At 48.7% G+C, this 18,605-nt stretch overlaps 1 protein-coding gene across 3 annotated transcripts in view; it reads left to right on the top strand.

Annotated features, from left to right (window-relative positions):
* Positions 1–18,605, top strand: part of FKBP5 (FKBP prolyl isomerase 5) — a 102,325-nt gene that overhangs the window by 67,788 nt on the left and 15,932 nt on the right. For all 3 annotated transcript variants that reach the window (XM_039912765.1, XM_039912764.1, XM_039912766.1), the window contains one exon: positions 11,542–11,698. In XM_039912765.1, the coding sequence (XP_039768699.1) occupies positions 11,542–11,698 (157 nt within the window). The remainder of the gene's footprint in view (positions 1–11,541; positions 11,699–18,605) is intronic.

Raw genomic sequence — 18,605 nt, 5'->3', positions numbered from 1 at the left:
CAGAGAAGTTAAGTGACTTGTTCCAGATCACACAGCAGGTAACAGAGCCAGAGTTAGAACCCAAGTCCTCCGACTCCCAGGACCGGGCTCTTGCCTCTTGGCCACGGCACCCCTCAAAGTCTTTGCTTGATATGGAGTGATGTGGGCTACCACTGGAAGGTTTTGAGGAAAGGGGAGATGTGGGCTGGGCAGTATTTCAGGAAGATGATATGGGCAGCAGTGTGGAAAAGGGACAGAAGTGGGGAGAGGCAGGATTCAGGAGGCCAACAAGGAGGCCAATACAAAGTTCCAAACAGGATATGATAATAATAATTATAATGTTGGCATTTGTTAAGCGCTTACTATATGCAAAGCACTGTTCTAAGCGCTGGGGGGATACAAGGTGATCAGGTTGTCCCACATGGGGCTCACAGTCTTAATCCCCATTTTGCAGATGAGGTAACTGAGGCACTGAGAAGTTCAGTGACTTGCCCAAAGTCACACAGCTGACAAGCGGCGGAGCCGGGGTTTGAACCCATGATCTCTGACTCCCTAGCCTGTGCTCTTTCCACTGAGCCACGCTGCTTCTCTGTAAAATTATGGTATTGGTTAAGCACTTACTATGTGCAGAGCACCGTTCTAAGTGCTGGGGTAGATGCAGGGTAATCAGATTGTCCCAACCCACGTGGGACATTTTTTAATCCCCATTTTTACAGATGAGGTAACTGAGGCACAGAGAAGTTAAGTGACTTGCCCAAGGTCACACAGCTAGACAAGTGGCGGAGTCGGGATTAGAACCCACGACCTCTGACTCCCAAGCCCATGCTCTTTCCACTAAGCCACGCTGCTTCTCTTGATGAGTGCTAGGATCGGGGTATTGGCTGTGTGGATTGAGAGGAGGAGGGGTAGAACCCTGAAATGTTGTTCAGAAATGTTGGAGAAGCAGCGTGGCCTAATGGGTAGAGCTCAGGCCTGGGAGCCAGAAGCACCTGGGTTCTAATCCAGACTCCACCACTTGCTTGCTGGGTGACACTGGGCTAATCACTTCACTTCTCTGGGCCTCAGTTACCTCATCCTTAAAATGGGGTTTATAATAATAATGATGGCATTTGTTAAGCGCTTACTGTGTGCAAAGCACTGTTCTAAGCGCTGGGGTGGTTACAAGGTAATCAGGGTATCCCACGTAGGGCTCACAGCCCTCACCCCCATTTTACAGATGCGGGAACTGAGGCCCAGAGAAGTTGTGACTTGCCCAAAGTCACACAGCTGCCACGTGGCAGAAGCGGGATTAGAACCCATGACCTCTGACTCCCAAGCCCGGGCTCTTTCCACTGAACCACGCTGCTTCTCGTGGTTGAGACGGTGAGCCCCATGTGGGACGTGGACCGGGTCCAACCTGATTATCTCGTAACTACCCCAGTACTTAGTACAGTGCCTGGCACATAGTTAGCGCTGAACAAATACCATAATTGCAAAAGAAAAAAGAAAGGGAACACTCCGATGTGTCATCTCAGGCCTGAAGCTCAGGTGATGAGATCTTCTCTTCGTGTGGCAATCCCAGCCGAAGGGAAGGGTCCCAGAAAAGCCAGGTAACAGTTTGGACAGTGGGCACTGCCATTCAGACCCTGGCACCTAGCTCCGAAAAAGGAGTCCAGAGCCACCCGCTTCACCCCGCCACTAAAAAAGGGAGAACATACATGTACGCGTGAACACTCATCGGGACTCACGGACGTCTTCGGGAAGGCGTGTCCTCAACCCAGTGTTTTGCGTTGTGTTCACAGCTCCGTTTCCCAAAGTCCCCAGTCTGAACCGGGATTCTTGCATTTCGGCTTTGGTTACTGCTGCTCAGGGTCCCTCCTTTTTTTCTGTTTTAATCGGAGTACAAATTGCTGTCAGCACATATCCAGTTCATGTGCCAGCCACATTCAGAACACAGTGTTCCGTGCTCTTCAAAACAAAATTGCTCTAGGCACTACAAGAACAATAACTCAGCCCTGCAGTAAAGTGATGTTCTGCAGGGAGGCTAGGGTTTCTTGATGTGGTTACACTTGGATGACGCAGCCAAATGAGCTGCTTTAGATGGCAAATAAATACATATGGAAAAGCAACAGCCCTAGATTTTGTTTTCCTTGCTTTGCACCGGCTTGGTCATATGGTTTCGAGTTGAATGTGAAGCAGGAAAAGCTTTTCCCACTTCAAACTCGGGAAGATCTTTTTTCAGCGTCAGAAGGGGCAGCCGAAACACCTCTCTCGCTTTCCGGATCCCCGGGACCCACTGTTGCTTACCGGTTTCCGCCTCTCTGCCCACCAAGATTGGCGAGAGGCCTTCCCAGCCCATGCGCTTTGACTGAGTCCCGCTGCCCCGCCGGTGGGTGATTGAACATTTATTAAACGTTCATGAGAAGCAGCGTGGCCTAGTGGCAAGAGCACGGGCTTGAATACATGGGTTCTAATCCCGGCTCCACCACTTGTCTGCTGTGTGACCTTAGGTAAGTCGCTTACTTCTCTGTGCCTCAGTTAGTTCATCTATAAAATGGGGATTAAGACTGTGAGCCCTGCATGGGATAACCTGATTACCTTGTCTCTACCCCAGCGCTTACAACAGGGCTTGGCACATCGTCAGCACTTAACAAATGCCACTATTATTATTAAATGAGGATTTGGAAGGGGAGATGAAAATCAGTCGTATTTATCGAGCGCTTACCTTGTGCGGGGCACTGTGCCAAGTGCTTGGTAGAGTACGGCACAGCGATATGACAGCCACATTCCCCACCCACAGCGAGCTTTCGGTCTAGAGGTCAGGCAGAGCCACGGAGGCCAGAGCTGCCATGATGGTCCTGGGTAACTTGTGGTGCGGGACTCCTTACTAAGGCCTCTGTGATGCGGTCCGAGAGAACAGGGGTGGGCTTGCCCCAGCAGGGTTTAAGTTCTGAAACTGATCGGAGGATGACCCCAAGTAGCCTCTGCCTAGGATTGATTCAAGCCCCACCCGAGGCCCGAAGGACGCCTTTTTCAGGGCTAGGCAGACTCTGCTCAGATGCTAAAATGCAGTTGGCCTTGAGGACGTCAGTCACCTTTTCTTTCGATCAGAGGGCAGCGTGAAAATTTCCAAAGCTTGGTCCGAGACAGGCGCGGACTCTCCGTGCCATCCGGACCTTCCCGACTCCATTCCGAGAAGTGGACGGGAAAGGCTTTCTGGTGGGCTTTCCTGAGCGCTAAACACAGTGCGCTACACTGGAGGCTCAATAAATACCATTATTACTACTATTACTAGTCAGAGCCTAATGTCCCCAGTCAGCCTTTATGTAAGTGGCTCACCTTCCCCGGCCAATTTTTACCTATCGCCGTTAGGCAGCTAGGGAGACTTGCTCTACCTGCCAGTTGATTGAGAGAGCCACACGCTGATCCTGGCAAGGGATATACGGATCAAACCACCCGGACGACTCCTGGGTAGCGAAGACCCCTGCTTGAAGACCCCCTGATGACAACTTCACGGCTTCGTCGGTCTGTGGAACCCCACCTACGAATTCCGTCGGGAACAGAAATCGAAGGATGCAGTTTACTGGGCAGTCACTAAGAGAACGGTCAGGGAAAATAACACCAACATGAAGGAACTTACGTGCAGCAAAGAAACCATACATTGTCAGCCTCTGGGAGCCTCACGTAAACCTCTAACACTGTGAGGTGAATCCACACGAGAAAGCACGAATGACCAGCAGTGGGACGTCAACACTGCGAAGATCTAGGGGCAGAAAGAGCCCACCAGCCAAGAGCTTCTAGGCATCCCAGCCATCCACAGTGGCTAATCCCAGGCAATAGAAAATCCTACAGAAAATTTTCCAGCAGGTCATTCTTGATTTCCTTCCTTGGCTTCTCCTCCTCTCCTCCCTATTTATTTGTGGGTATCTCTACTCTTTGGTTCCTCTGCGCTTCTCACTTTACCCTCTCTTCTCAGGATGCTTATCAGCCCATGGAGTTTCAACTTTTATGGCAGTGGTTCTCCAATTTACAAGTTTGTATTGCCTTTTCCCTTTGGAAACACTACTTGGGTGACCCAATGGCACCTTAAATGTAATATATTTATTTCTATTAATGTCCGTCTCCGTCTCTAGACAGCGCCTCTAGAGAAGCAGCGTGGCGTAGTGGAGAGAGCACGGGCCTGGAAGTCAGAAGGACCTGGGTTCTAATCCTGGCTCCACCACTTGTCTGCTGGGTGACCTTGGGCAAGTCGCTTCTCTGTGCCTCAGTTCATCTGTAAAATGGGAAGTAAGTCTGTGAGCCCCATGTGGGGCAGGCATGTGAGTACAGTGCCTGGCACATAGCAAGCGCTTTACATATACCACAATTGTGCTCATTATTATTATTATTCCTTGAGGGCAGGGAATACGTCTGCCAACTCTGTTGGATTATACTCTCCCAAGTACTCAGTACAGTGTTCTGCACATGGGAAGTGCTCAATAAATACCATTGATTGATTGACCAAAACGGAACTCCTCATCTTCCAAGGTTTCATCTGACTCCTCCCTCTTGTTTCGTCTCATCCCAATTTGACTTTAAGAAGTAGAGTTTTTCCCTCAGTAATTTTTCACGAGTCCATCCCTCCCACTTCACTGCTACAGCCCTAGTTCAATCCTTATCTAGACTGAATCTAGCCCTCTAGACCGTATGCTTGTTGTTGGCAGGGGACGTATCTACTAACTCTGCTGTGTTGTACTCTCCTAAGCTCTTAGTACAGTGCTCTGCACATAGTAAGCACTCAGTACCATTGATGGATTAATCACCTTTCACCAGGAAACTTGGACACATCTCCTGTCCCCCCTAGAGACAAATAGAGACAATCCCTACCCGACAGCGGACTCACAGTCTAGAAGTGGAGAGGCAGACAATCTCCTTTTTGGTCTCTCCTAACATCTGCACAGTTTTTCTAAAATCACCATAATCTGTATTTTTTGAGCATCTGTTTTACCCAGAGCATTGTACGAGATGGTTGGGATTATACATTTAAAGGGGAAGACGTAGTCCCCTGCCCTCCAAGAATTGCTTACCTAATTCAACACATTGCTTCTCACCTCAGACACCTACCATGGTTTCCAGTGCCTCTATCAAGAAGCAGCAGCAGTGTGGGCCAGGGGGAAGAGCAGGGACCAGGGCATCAGAGGACCAGCCACTCGTCTGCTGGCTGACCTTGGGCAAGTCACTTCTCTGTGTCTCATTTATTTCATCTGTAAAATGGGGATTAAGACTGTGAGCCCCATGGGGGCCCTGGACTATATCCAACCTGATTATTTTGTTTTCTACACCAGTGCTTAGTACGGTGCCTGGAACATAGTAAGCACTTAACAAATACCATTTAAAATTTAAAAAAGCAACTCCTCATTGGTCGCAAGACTTTCCAATAGCTGGTTACTTAGAACTAGTTGTCCTCTTCTCCCATTTTATCCCTCGTGCTCTCTGTTCTTCCTTACCATCCTCTCCTTAAAGTCAAGGTAGGCCTTCTCTGAGTAGCCCCTCAATTCCCCCATCGTAGCCCTTAAGCACTGTGATACCCCACCTCGGCCCCTTAGCACTTCTGCCCAGATCCTTATGCTTTGATTTTTCCCTCTGCGTTCATTATAGCGTCTGTCTCCCCAACGAGAATATAAGCTCTTTGAGGGCAGGGATTGTGCCTACCAACTCTCATTGTACTCTCCCAGGCATTTAGTACAGAGCTTGCACATAGTAAGCAATCAAATAGATATCATTGATTAGATTCTGCCACCTTTGACATCTTCTTCATGTCACTCCCACCTAGAACTCCTTCCTCCTTCAGCTTTACCAAGAGATGTCCATCCCTCCTTCAAGGCCCTTCTCAAATACCATCTCCTTAATTCTGCTGCCATCGTGATCATGCCACCCCTTCAGTCATCTCAGCTTTCATGTGTCACCTTTTACACGTATCTGTCCTGATATGTTACTGATTTGTCCACTTTTGTTCACTATTTTCCTCTATTCTCAGGATACATAAGCAACTTATGTCTGCTGGTCTTCCCCATTGGATTATCAACTCCTTGAGGGGTGGCATGTCTTATCATTTTTATTTGTTTTCCGAGTGCCGTATATAGTGCTTTGTACAGAGGAAGTTCTCAGCAAGTACCGTTCATGACGGCAGCATCTTCTTAAAGGACGTCCTCCATCAAGGATGAAAATATGCAGCAGACCTACCAAAATGCAAGGTGCGGGCTTCACTCCAATGCTTATAACCATTGCCGCTGTACTTTAAAACTCTGCAAGATAGGAAAGTCGCTAGAAATGATGGCAGTTTGGCTGAAATATCTAAGGAAAGAGGACCTATCCTGCCTTCATGTTTGCACAGGTGTGAAAAGGCATCTTCCACATACAGAACAATGAAGAAATGCCACACAGCTTCGAAGCACCACTATATTCAAAAGAAAGATGTCAAACCACGAGATGGTTTCTTTTTGTTGCTGGCAAGACAGAGTCCTTTAACGGCTACTGCACGGTATCGTTACCCACAGGCTTCCAGAATTACAGTGTGGTTTCTGACCAAAGCGCAGCCTAGGTGACATGATGTGTTCAGTATCTTAAGCCTCAATTCATTTTGATTCACTGGAAAGTTATTCTAACTCAGTAGACTCTAGGCATCATCAATAGACTCTGAGACTTTGTATGGTTGGTGATGACTGTTTCGGAGGCACTTCTGTAAGAAGACAAAGAGAAGAATATGAAATACTATGAAATGCTTCAGAGGCAGCAGAGGGCGGTGGTTTGATGGCCTGAAGAAATGAGTTCTGTACCAGTCAGCAACGGGGAAACCCTAAAAACTGCCGAAAGATTTTCACTGGTACTGCAGCTGAGGCCTTTCTCTACATTGTGCTACCTTGGCAGCCCCAACCTATGATGCTTGATGTAGAAACCAAATCAAGATGGTCGGCTTGTCCTCTGAAGGACTATCAAACAATGTGACACCAGTGGGACATCAAGCTCCTGGCCAAACTGCCGGTCAACAAAGCTGTGTCGATGTCCTGCTGTATAATTTCCATGTGACGTTGCCATGTGGACTAAACGCAAAAGGTGTGTCTGGCTACTCGGTCAATTTGATCAGCGTTGTCCAAGAACCCTACTGGTAAATAGAGGATCACCAGCAGTGAGATCCTGGAATTCAGTTATTCAGTTATCTATCACCCATCAGCCCCAGAGCAGGGCGGGACATGTGAGGTAAATGGATGGCAGCAGGGTAGCCAAGTGTCTGTTACCTAGGGAAATGAAATGGATCATGTGCAAGCAGGGAGGGCAGAGTGAGTGTTGTAAAGACTTGTTGGTGATATAGCAGGGAGTAGAGCTGCCTTTAACCAAGCAGTTGACCCGGGTCCAAAACCAGCATGGCCTGCTGGATAGAGCAGGGTTCTAATCTTGGCTTTATCACTTGTTTGCTCTATGATCTTGGGCAAGACATTTAACCTCTCTGTGCCTTAGTTATCTCATCTGTAAAATGGGGATTAAGAGTGTGGGCCCCATGTGGGACAGGCACTGCGTCCAACCCAATTGGCTTATATCCACTCCAGCGCTTAGTACAGCTCTTGGAACATAGTAAGCACTTTGCAGATCCAACAATCATCGTCGTCATTATTATTGTTGTTGTTATTATGTCACTTAATTTTCTATGCCTCAGTTACCTCATCTGAAAATGGGGATTAAGACTGTGAGCCTCATATGGAACATGGACGGTGTCCAACCTAATTAACTTATATATGTCTATCCCGGCACTTAGTACAGTGTCTGGCACGTAATAAGTGCTGAACAAGTAACATAAAAAAAAGACCCAGAGAGGCCTACCCTTAAACGATATGACTAAGACACAGACTTTTGGGAGATGACAGCAGTAGGTGGACCAACCAGACGTGTGGTAATCAGTAGAAGCTTAAGGAAGATTGTGAGGCCAAGGGGGGAGAAGGGAAAACAGGGACAGGCTTGAAAATAGAAAGTCAAGCAACAAAGGAACAAACACTCATTTGGAGTGTGCGCATTGTAGAAGGGCTCGTCAGATACATATTAATTCTAGGCAGATTGATTCCACAGGAAGTCTCATATTAATCTCCATTAATAGCTGGCTTGGAGATGCCCTAGATCAAAGAATGTGTTAATCGTTTGCAAAAGATGGCCTTATCATTCATTTATTACTCTTCTTTTCATAGTTAACGGTAGCCCGGGATCCTCTTTTCCAGCGTCAGCGGGTCGTCACGTTTACAGATGATGGCCTTAGTTGTGTACTCCAAGTACGAGCAAGTAGAAGCCGCCTCTGAAACTGACACATAGGTGGGAATCTTTAGGAAAGGCTCAGGATTTCCTGTTTGGCAAAGACATTCGAACCTGATAAACAGAGGAGCTTACAGGGGATTTGCCCTCTGACAGCTGCTTCCCCCGTCAGTAGGGCCAAGGGAAGGGGTAACTGATTTAACTGTGCAGAACATCTACCAGGTTTGGGACCAGTCCAGGAGGGGCCTCAATGGACGGCAGAAGACAGCGGCTGACGCGGGGCTGGTCACGTCAGTCGTATCCCCAGCCCCGGAAGCCGGGCCTGCCGAACTTCCAGGGTGGAGGACTGTACTGAAGTCGTGTCGGGATTTATTGGTGGGATAGTATTAGTGATAATTAATGCTGATAGTGATAATGGCATTTCTTAAGTGCCTGCCTCTGGCCTGGAACACCCTCCCCCTTCATACCCGACAGACCATTACCGTTCCCACTTTCAAGCCATTTGAAAATCAGATCTCCTCCAAGAGGCCCTCCTCAACTGAGTCCTTTTTTCCTCTTCTCCCACTCTCTTCTCCATTGCACTTGGATTTGCACTCTTTACTCCCACACCCTCAGCCCCTCAGCACTTTTGTACGTAAATGTAATTTATTTATGTTAATGTCTGTAGTCTCCTAGACCATAAGCTTGTTGTGGGCGGGGAGAGTGTCTACCAACTCTGTATATTGTACTCTCTCTCAAGAGCTTAATCCAGTGCTCAGCACACAGTAAATTATCAATACCAGTGATTGATTATTTTGATAGAAGGTGGTCCCAGGCCCACCCAGGGCTCACACACAGTCTGTCACTGGTAGGAGAGACCCCCAAGAAGTTAAGGCACATGGGGCCACCCCAGAAATTTGGGTCCACCGTAGGTTGGTTCTCCCCACACGTGGAGCCACTCCTGCCCTGGATTAGGCTATTTATTTATTTATTATGGTATTTAGGGCTTATTATATGCCAGCTGCTGTTCTAAGTGCTGGGGTAGATACAAGCTAATCAGGTTGGAACCAGTCCCTGTCCCACATGGGGCTCACAGTCTTAATCCCCATTTTACAGATGAGGTACCTAAGGCCCGGAGAAGTGAAGTGACTGGTCCAAGGTCACACAGCAGACAACTGGCAGAGCCAGGATTAGAACCTAGCTCTTTGGACTCCCAGTTCCCTGTTCTATCCACTAGGCCACACTCCTCTCCAAGACCTGGCAGAAAACTGGCCTGGTCCGAGGCAGGGACTTGAGGTCAGGCTTTCCCTGCTTACACCAGCTTTGCACCAGAGACAGATGTAAGTCATCTTTGTGGCCCTGATCCTCAGGAGTCCCCTCCAAACACCGGCAGGGGTTTAGCCTATAGGCAGTAGAATCACAAAATCCTCAGTCTATAAGGGATGGATCCAGTACACATCTGTTGCACTGAATGTTCCCAAGCGGTTAATACAGTACTCTGCACACAATAAGCGCTCAATAAATACCAGTGATAGATGGGCTGAAAAGAGACTCCCCAACTTCTTTTTCCTAGTAGAGGGAACCAGTTCATGGGAAAGACCTCTGGTGTTCCCTGGCCCACGCACACAGAGGCATCTGATGGGTCATGGGAGAAGGCCCTCAAATGCTTTGGATGGAGATTCTGGAGTTTTCCCTCCATGCTCATAGAAAGAGTCAGTATCAGCAACAAGAAAGCAACCAGAAAGCCAGCAGGGTAGAAGCAGCGTGGCCTAGTGGATAGAGCACGGGCCTGAGCGTCAGAAGGACCTGGATTCTAGTCCTGGCTTCGCCACTTGTCTGCTGTGTGACCTTGAGCAGAACACTCAACTTCTGTGCTTCCGTTACTTTCTCTGTAAAATGGGGATTATGCCTGTGAGCCTCATGTGGGACATGGGCTGTGTCCAACCTGATAACCTTGTATCTACCCCAGTGCTTAAAACAGTGCCTGGCACATACTAAGTACTTAACAAATGCCATTTAAATAAAAATAGAGCAAGGTTGCGTAGGACAGAGGGTCTGAGCCATTGGCCTAATGTGGGTCCAGTCTTCTAGGCCCTTAGGGTGACACAACAGACCCGTTCTGAAGCTCCCATTGTGGGGAGCTCAGGGTAAGGGCTTGGTGGGGATTTCCTCCAGGAGGGTCCATGAGGACATGAGTGTTCTTCTTTTTCCAAGGAAAGATGGATTTCTTGCCTGAGCAGGGGTGAACTCAGAGATGGAGCTTACAGGAACTTTAATTGGTTTGGGCCACCTCAGAAAGGAGGACTCCAGATTCCTTCATTCTGCCTTGTCTTTGAATAAAGTACATTGAATTATGCCAAATATTAGCTGACTCCAATTTAGGAGAAGGCCTCAGACTCAGGTGTAAGGTGAACTCCGACACTGTTGTTGAACTTTTCTTCACCGACAGAGATATTTCAGGTGTTTATGGATTTCTTTTAGGGGAATCACTTGGTTGTTTTCAATTCCCATTTGCTAACTAAGATCAGAGACTTGCAAGTTTAGGCAAAGGAGCTTTCTTGCCAATTAGCAAAATCTGGGAGTTAGAAGAATATGGGCACTAGTCTTGGCTCTGCCACTTGTTTGTTATGTGACTTTGGACAAGTCACTTCACTTCTCTGTGCCTCAGTTCCCTCATCTGTAAAATGGGGATGGAGAATGTCATCTCCAAGCGGGACATGGAGTGTGTCTCCCCGATTACCTTCTGTCTACCCCAGCACTTAGAACAGCACCTGGCACATAGTAAACGCTTAACAACTACCATACAAAACAAACTAAAAACGTCTTTAAATATTGGTGGGAAATAATTGAATATTTCACTTTCTAGTGGAATCTCCCCCCCAACCATCTGAAGAAAGTTTGCTGGCGTGATGATTTTCCATTTCTGTGCATTTCCCATTTGCAAAGGACCGCCCGGCACTCGTCTCCCACTCCTCCTTCCCGGGAGGGAACGGCCACAAGGTGTACGAAAGGGGGAGGATTCTGAAGCCCAGAGAAAGCAAAGTCACCCGGCAAGTTGACGAAGAGCAAGGCAGGGGACTCACAGCCCATGTTTTCAACCTGGCGTTGAACCTCTTCTGGTGGCCAGTAATCCCGGCTCTCCCTTCTCCATGGAGAGCATTAAGGAGCCCAGGAGAAGATAGCCCAGCGAGACCAGACTAGCTAAGCCCAGAGAGACACACGCAAGAGACGAAACCCAGTTTGGCCGTGACGCCGTCTCCGCAAGAGGCCAGGCCGAAGGGGACTCTCCTGGCAGTGCTTTCACAGCTTCTCTTTTCTCCCCCTCCTCAGTTCACCTGGAAGGCTGCTGCAGCGGCAGGACCTTCGACTGCCGAGACGTGGCATTCGTCGTCGGGGAAGGGGAAGACCACGACATTCCCCTCGGCATCGACAAGGCCCTGGAGAAGATGCAAAGGGAAGAACAATGCATTCTGCACCTCTCCCCTCGGTGAGCACCAGGCCTGCCCGGTGATGGCGGCGAGGGGGCCCGAGCACCCTCGAGCCGAGTGGGTGCCACCGTCTGGACTGATGCTCTCAGGGAAGAGCAGGAATTCGGTCGATCAGGGGTGCAGGAGACCATGGCGTTGTGTGGGTTCTGGCCTGGTATCTCTGTCTTCCAGGTTGCTGGCTCTTAAATGTGTTTCATTCGTTGATTCATTCTGTCAGTCAGTCATATTTATTGACTGTGTGCAGAGCACTGTACTAAGCATTTGGGAAAGTACAATATAAAAATCAACAGTGACATTCTCTGCCCATAACGAGCTCACAGGCTAGAGGCGGAGAGACAGACATCAGTAGAGATATGTCAGATTACAGTATGTACAGAAGTGCTTTGGAGCTGGGACCGGGGGAGAGCAAAGGGATAAATAAAATTATGGATATATACATAAGTGCTGGAGGCTGGGGAGGGGGAAGAGCAAAGGGAGCAAGTCAGGGCGACGCAGAAGGGAATGAGAGATGAGGAAACGTGGGGCTTAGTCAGGGAAGGCCTCTCGGTGGAGATGTGCCTTCAATAAGGCCTTGAAGCCAGGGAGAGTGGTTATCTGTCGGATTAGAGGAGGGAGGGCGTTCCAGGCCAGAGGGAGGAAGTGGGCTAGGCGTCGGCGGCGAGACAGGCGAGATCGAGGCACAGTAAGAAGGTTAGCACCAGAGGAGGTTCTTCTGGCTCTGTTTCAGGGCAGGATGAAGAGACTCAAACAAGAAAGGCACCTCTTGGCTTGTCTTTCACCCGGCCATTAACCACTCGAAATGAAGGCAGAGGGCTGCTTGAAGTAGAGCCAGGGTGTGTGGTGGAGATCTGGATCTAGATCGGCCCCGGCTCTGATTGTGGTCCTGGGCCCGGGTGCTCATAGGGTGTTGCAGGAGTGGGAGAGAGAGAGAAGGGGAGCTGTGGGAAGCCAAGGCGGCTGGCCTGCTCAGTGGCATCCAGGCAGGGATCTACACTGTATGCTCCTCCCCTACCGGTCTTCTCACACCCCTTCTCTCTAGACCAGCAGGAAGGGATGATGGTGAAGGGAAATGGCTGATTGACTGTCGTTTGGAGTTGGGCCCCCTGTTCTTTCTCCGGGTCCCCAAGAAAAGCAGACATTTCCTGCCTCTCGTAGCAGCAGATGACTCACTTCCTGTATGTTCACAGGGGTGACATTCCTTTTGTGGCTTTGAGATTTCCCTTCACTACGACAAGCATCCATCCCCACTTCTGAGACCGGTACTTTTGGGGAAGAAAAATCTTCCTTAGGAAAATGATTTCAACCTCTTGGGCCCAAGATAGAAACACAGCAGATTCCATGAGATTTGATCACTGAGTAGAAAAACCATAGTATTGCCAGTTAGTAGTTAGCTACTGAGATTACCCGGCTCTCCTTGTCGGATGCCACTAGGCATTCTCATTTTGGGGCTACTCTGGTAAGCCCCAAGCAAATCCAAAGTTTTCTGCAAAGTTTGGATTATTAATACGTCATTGTTAATCCAATAATCCCTCATTCCACCTGTTAAATTTCACCAGCTGCTTTGTCTGTTCTGTAGCTGCCAGCAGCTCATCTCCAGCTTGGTTTTTTTGGCAAGGGGGACGAAAGGACGGGGAGGCAGGTATTTCTACTCTGAAATGTACTTTTATATCCTGGATTTGAGTTTCTTTGTTAATCTCCATTGTCCCCTCGATAGGAAAAGAACCTTTTAGTGACTTTTTAATTGTAGACAAGGATTTCAGCTTCAGTGTTACCTGAAGATGCAAATTTGCCTAATGAACTCTCATGGTAGGCTGTCAGTGAGTAGGCTCATTGATTAAAGAGCGGCCTAGTGGAAAGAGCTTGGGCCTGGGAGCCAGACGACCTGGGTTCTAATCCCGGCTCGCTGGGTGACCCTGGGCAAGTCACTTAACTGCTCTCTGCCTCAATTACCTCATCTGTAAAATAGGGATTGAGACTGTGCACCCTATGTGGTATACAGACCGTGTCCAACCTAATTATCTTGTATAATAATAATGATGATGATGATATTTGTTAAGCGTTTTGTGCCAGGCACTGTACTAAGCACTGAGGTGGATACAAGCAAATTGATTTGGACACAATCCCTGACCCACCTGGGGCTCAGTCTCAATTCCCACTTTACAGATGAGGTAACTGAGGCACAGAGAAGTGAAGTGACTTGCCCAAGGTCACACAGCAGGCAAGTGCTGGATCCGGGCTCTACCCCAGAGCTTAGTATAGTGCATAGCACAAGTAAATACTACTTTAAAAAACATGCCATGGCTCTGAAAGAATTGGAGCCAAATGATGACTCTCTTGCCCCTCACTCCTGTCCCCAGAATGGGCCTGTGCCTTTGGGAATCTCTGGGATTCCCAAATGCTCCAAATGCCAGAGGCGCTGGCATTTCCACTCACATATTCTGATGGCCGAGCCCACGGGGAGAGAAGATAATCGTTCAGCCTAGGACATTTAACCAACAGGGCCTTCCCTCAGTTCTCCCAGTTTGGATCTGGGGGTGAGAAGATGAGGGTCAGCTGGGCAGAATGTGTGGGAAAGCGTGAGGATTCTCTGTAAGCTCCCATGGCGTACATGGCGGTGTCTGATTTGTTACCATAGCATAATGCCCAGGAAGGCTTAGAAAGGTTTTGGTATAATGCATAATCAAGTCCTCGAAACAGCAAAGCCTGGGGAAATTCAGAATGGAACCACTCAGATCCATAGAACTTAATTTTTGAGAGCGGCCAGTCCACTGGACTGTGCCAGGTGTTAGGTGTTCCAGGCGAATACCCCTGGGCTCGCCTCTAGGTTGGCTCTTCTCACTGGGCTATGTTGACAGACTATCAGCCTAGTTACCTGGTCCCTAAACTGAGCTCCTGTGGGCAGGGGATGTGTCTATCTACTCTCTTGTATTGTCCCCTCCCAAATGCTTAGTACAGAACTCTGCATATAGTTAGCGCTCAGTAAATACCATTGATTTTACTTCTCCACTCCCCTGTCAGTGGTCCTCTTCCATACCAAAAAAAAGCTCTCAAAAGAGGATTTGGAGCAAGGAAAGGTGCTCCCGTTTACCCATGGCAGTGTCAAAAAAAAATAGTCCCTGTCTGGGTCACAGTGCTCCCTGTGTTCATTTTGCAAAGCACTTTCTCTCTCTGTCTCACATACACACACACACTCTCTCTCTCTCCTCTTTCTCCTTTGCCCTTATTTCTCAACGGACAATTCAAGGCGAAATCACACCCTGCTGAGAGGCATTTCAAGAGGCTCAATCGCGGTGGAACCCAGCTATTTCTAGGGACGGCTCCGGGCCTAAAGACCGTGATGGAGAGTGACACGTATCCAGCTGTTTGTTCTCCCTTCCTATTTCAGAGGGCATTTTCCTTTCTATTGGTTGTCTCAGTTCAGTTGTGTGCCAACGTGAAGGTTATTAGCACGGTCAGGATAAAGGTGTTTGTGTGTTTACCGTGACTTGAGGTATTGCCCAAGTTGTATAGTTTACAACGTGAAGCAATCAGCACTCGTATGCTATGTAATATAAAACGAGGGAAGGAAAATCCCCACATGAGAGCCTGGCTTGGTGGCATTCAGCTCCCCCGGGTTCACCTCATGTCCCCTTGCTACACAGTAACTCACCTTAGTGTGCGTAAATTCATTCATTCATTCAATCGTATTAAGCGCTTTCTGTGTGCAGACCACTGTACTAAACTCTTGGCAAAGTACAATATAACAGTAAACAGTGACATTCCCCACCCACAATGAGCTCACGGTCTAGAGGGATACACTGGTTACCCTGAACTCACCATTATCCCAGTTCATTCTCCCAAAAGGCACGATCCCTTAGTTACACGGGGCCGAGACTCTTAGCCAGAGTATCTTTGTCCCCTGAAATATATTTTTATTTTTATATTTTTATGGTAGTTGTCAAGTACTTACTATGTGCCAGATACTGTCCTAAGTGCCGGGATGGGTACATGCTTATCAGGTTGGACACCATCCCTGTCCTCCAAAGGACTCCCATTCTCCATCCTCATTGTACACTTGAGGCAACCGAGGCATAGAGAAGTTAAGCGACTTGCCCAAGGGGAAACGTGGCCAACGCTTCCAAAAAGAAGCGTGTGCCGATTGGTATCCTTTTCTCCGTCCCCAAGGGCTATCGCCCGGTCCATACTTTTGCAAGGAATAAAGAGCCTGGTAAATGTTTTCCATCTGCACTGAGAGCCAGATGGAGTTCAAGCCATTTCCCCTGCCTCTCTTCATGCTTCCTCCTCCCTCACTTCCACCAGGGACTTGGCCTGCTTCACTGAGGGTGTCCTGGGGAGGGAGACTCGTCAGGTGGTAGCGGGGAAGCAGGCCCGACTCTGACCCTTCCTCCCTTTGGGGGGGCGGGTTGAGTGGGTCCCCCTAACAAGGGCAGGGCTGGGGAGACGGACCCAGAATAAATTGCCGGGAGGAATGAAAGAGGAAGGGAGGGATGAACAGAGAAAGTGTGACCTTGAGCAAGCCACGTAACTTCTCCATGCCTCAGTTACCTCACCTGTAAAACGGGAGTTAAGACGGTGAGCTCCACGTGGTTCACGGACTGCCTTCGACCTGATTAGCTTGGCTCTACCCCAATGTTCAGTAAAGTGCCTGGTACTTAGTAAGCTCTTAACAAATACCAGAAAAGAAATCAAACGAATGCTTGCCTAGTCAAGTGTGTACAGAAGTGGTTCAGATGGAGAGAAGGGCATAAATGTTGAGGTGGTCGTTGGCTGGAGCTGACGGGGAGGTGGGGAAGGCTTCCTAGAGGAGATGGGTTTGAAGATGGCGGGGGGATTTCTAGGGAGGAGGAAGGGTCTGATTAAAGAGAGAGAGTAAAGAAGGAGGCACGGTGAGATGATTAACTTAGGAGAAATGAAAAGTGCCAACTGGGACTTGGGGGGAGAATCAATCAGTTTTATTTACTGAGCACTTACTCTGTGCAGTGCATTGTACTAAGCACTTGGGTGAGTACAACACAACAATATAACAGACACATTGCGTGCCCACAGTGAGCTTACCATGTAGAGGGGGAGACAGACATTAATAGAAATAAATAAATTTCAGATATGGACATTAGTGCTGTCGGGCTGGGAGGGGAGATGAATAAAGGGAGCAAGTCAAGGCAACACAGAAGGGAGTGGGAGAAGGGGAAAGGGCTTAATTAGGGAAGGCCTTTTGGAGGAGATGAGCCTTCCATGAGGCTTTGAAGGTGGGGAGAATCATTGTCGGATATGAAGAGGGAGGGCGTTCCAGGCCAGAGGCAGGATGTGGGTGAGAGAATGGCCGCGAGGTAGATGAGATCAAAGTCCAGTGAAAAGGTTGGCGTTAGAGGAGTGAAGTGTGCCAGCTGGGTAGGAGAGCAGCTAGGTAAGGTAGGAGGGGGCAAGGTGACTGAGTGCTTTAAAGACGATGGTAAGAAGTTTCTGTTTAAGGCGGGGGTGGCTGGGCAACTGCTGGAGGTTCTTGAGGAGTGGGGAAAGGTGGCCTGAACGTTTTTGTAAGAAAGCGATCCAGGCAGTAGAGTGAAGTATGGACTGGAGTGGGGAGAGACAGGAGGCAGGGAGGCTGATACAGCAATCGAGGTTCTGCAAAGAGTAAGCGCTCAGTAAATACCATTGATTGATTGATTACAAGAGAGTAATAGACACTATCCCTGCCCTGAAGAAGCTTACAGTCTAATAGGGGAGACAGGCACTAAAATAAATTACAGGTGGGGGAAGCAACAGCGTTTAGATCACAAGTGCTAGGGAGGTGGGTGAGAATCTAAGTATTTAGGTAACATAGAAGTACCGAAGTGGCAGTAGGCAGGAGGAGGGGGAGGAGGGTTGGGGCTAGCAATGGTCCCTGACGGCTGAGCTCCGCCCCATCACCCGCCCTACCTTAAGCACCCGCTCCAGCTCCCGTGTGCTGGGCAACTTCATTTTTCGAGCCAGGCCTGACAGACATGCAGAGTGGGACGAAGGAGACCTTAATGGATCGAAAAGTTTGAAAAATGCCTGGGATCACTTAGTGAAACTTCATGTAGTATAGTCAGGTGGGGTGTCTTTCAACAGAAATTCTGGGGCTTCGGAGTTGAGATTGTGTTTTGCTTGCATGTATTTGTGGCCTCTGAACTCACTGTCCTTGAATGCATTTGATTTGCGACATTATCATTAGGATGATTGTTTTCAAACCATGAAAATAAGCCCACGGGCTAGGATACTGGTGGACCAGGTTTAGGCTGCAGTCAGTATTCTTCTGAATGAAGCAGTGTTTTATAAACAATAACAATAGTAATCATAGTTAGTTGTTAAGTCCTTACTGAGAAGGAAAGAGCCTGGGCTTGGGCATCAGAGGTCATAGGTTCGAAGCCCAGCTCTGCCACTTGTCAGCTGTGTGACTGTGGTCAAGTCACTTCACTTCTCTGTGTCTCAGTTACCTCATCTGTAAAATGGGGGTGAAGACTGTGAGCCCCACATAGGACAACCTGATTACCTTGTATCTACCCCAGCGCTTAGAACAGTGCTCTGCACATACAATATCGCCAAGATCCGCCCTTTCCTCTCCACCCAAACGGCTACCTTACTGCTACAGGCTCTCGTTATATCCCGGCTAGACTACTGTGTCAGCCTTCTCTCTGACCTCCCTTCCTCCTCCCTCGCCCCGCTCCGGTCTATTCTTCACTCCGCTGCCCGGCTCATCTTCCCGCAGAAACGCTCTGGGCATGTCACTCCCCTTCTTAAACACCTCCGGTGGTTGCCTGTCAACCTCCGCTCCAAACAAAAACTCCTCAGTCTAGGCTTCAAGGCTCTACATCACCTCGCCCCTTCCTACCTCTCCTCCCTTCTCTCTTTCTACCGCCCACCCCGCACGCTCCGCTCCTCCGCCGC

The sequence above is a fragment of the Ornithorhynchus anatinus genome, chromosome 7, assembly GCF_004115215.2.
Source record: "Ornithorhynchus anatinus isolate Pmale09 chromosome 7, mOrnAna1.pri.v4, whole genome shotgun sequence".
Classification (NCBI taxonomy): Eukaryota; Metazoa; Chordata; class Mammalia; order Monotremata; family Ornithorhynchidae; genus Ornithorhynchus; species Ornithorhynchus anatinus.
Note: the sequence above shows the minus strand (reverse complement) of the source record. Positions and strands in the feature narration are given on the sequence as shown.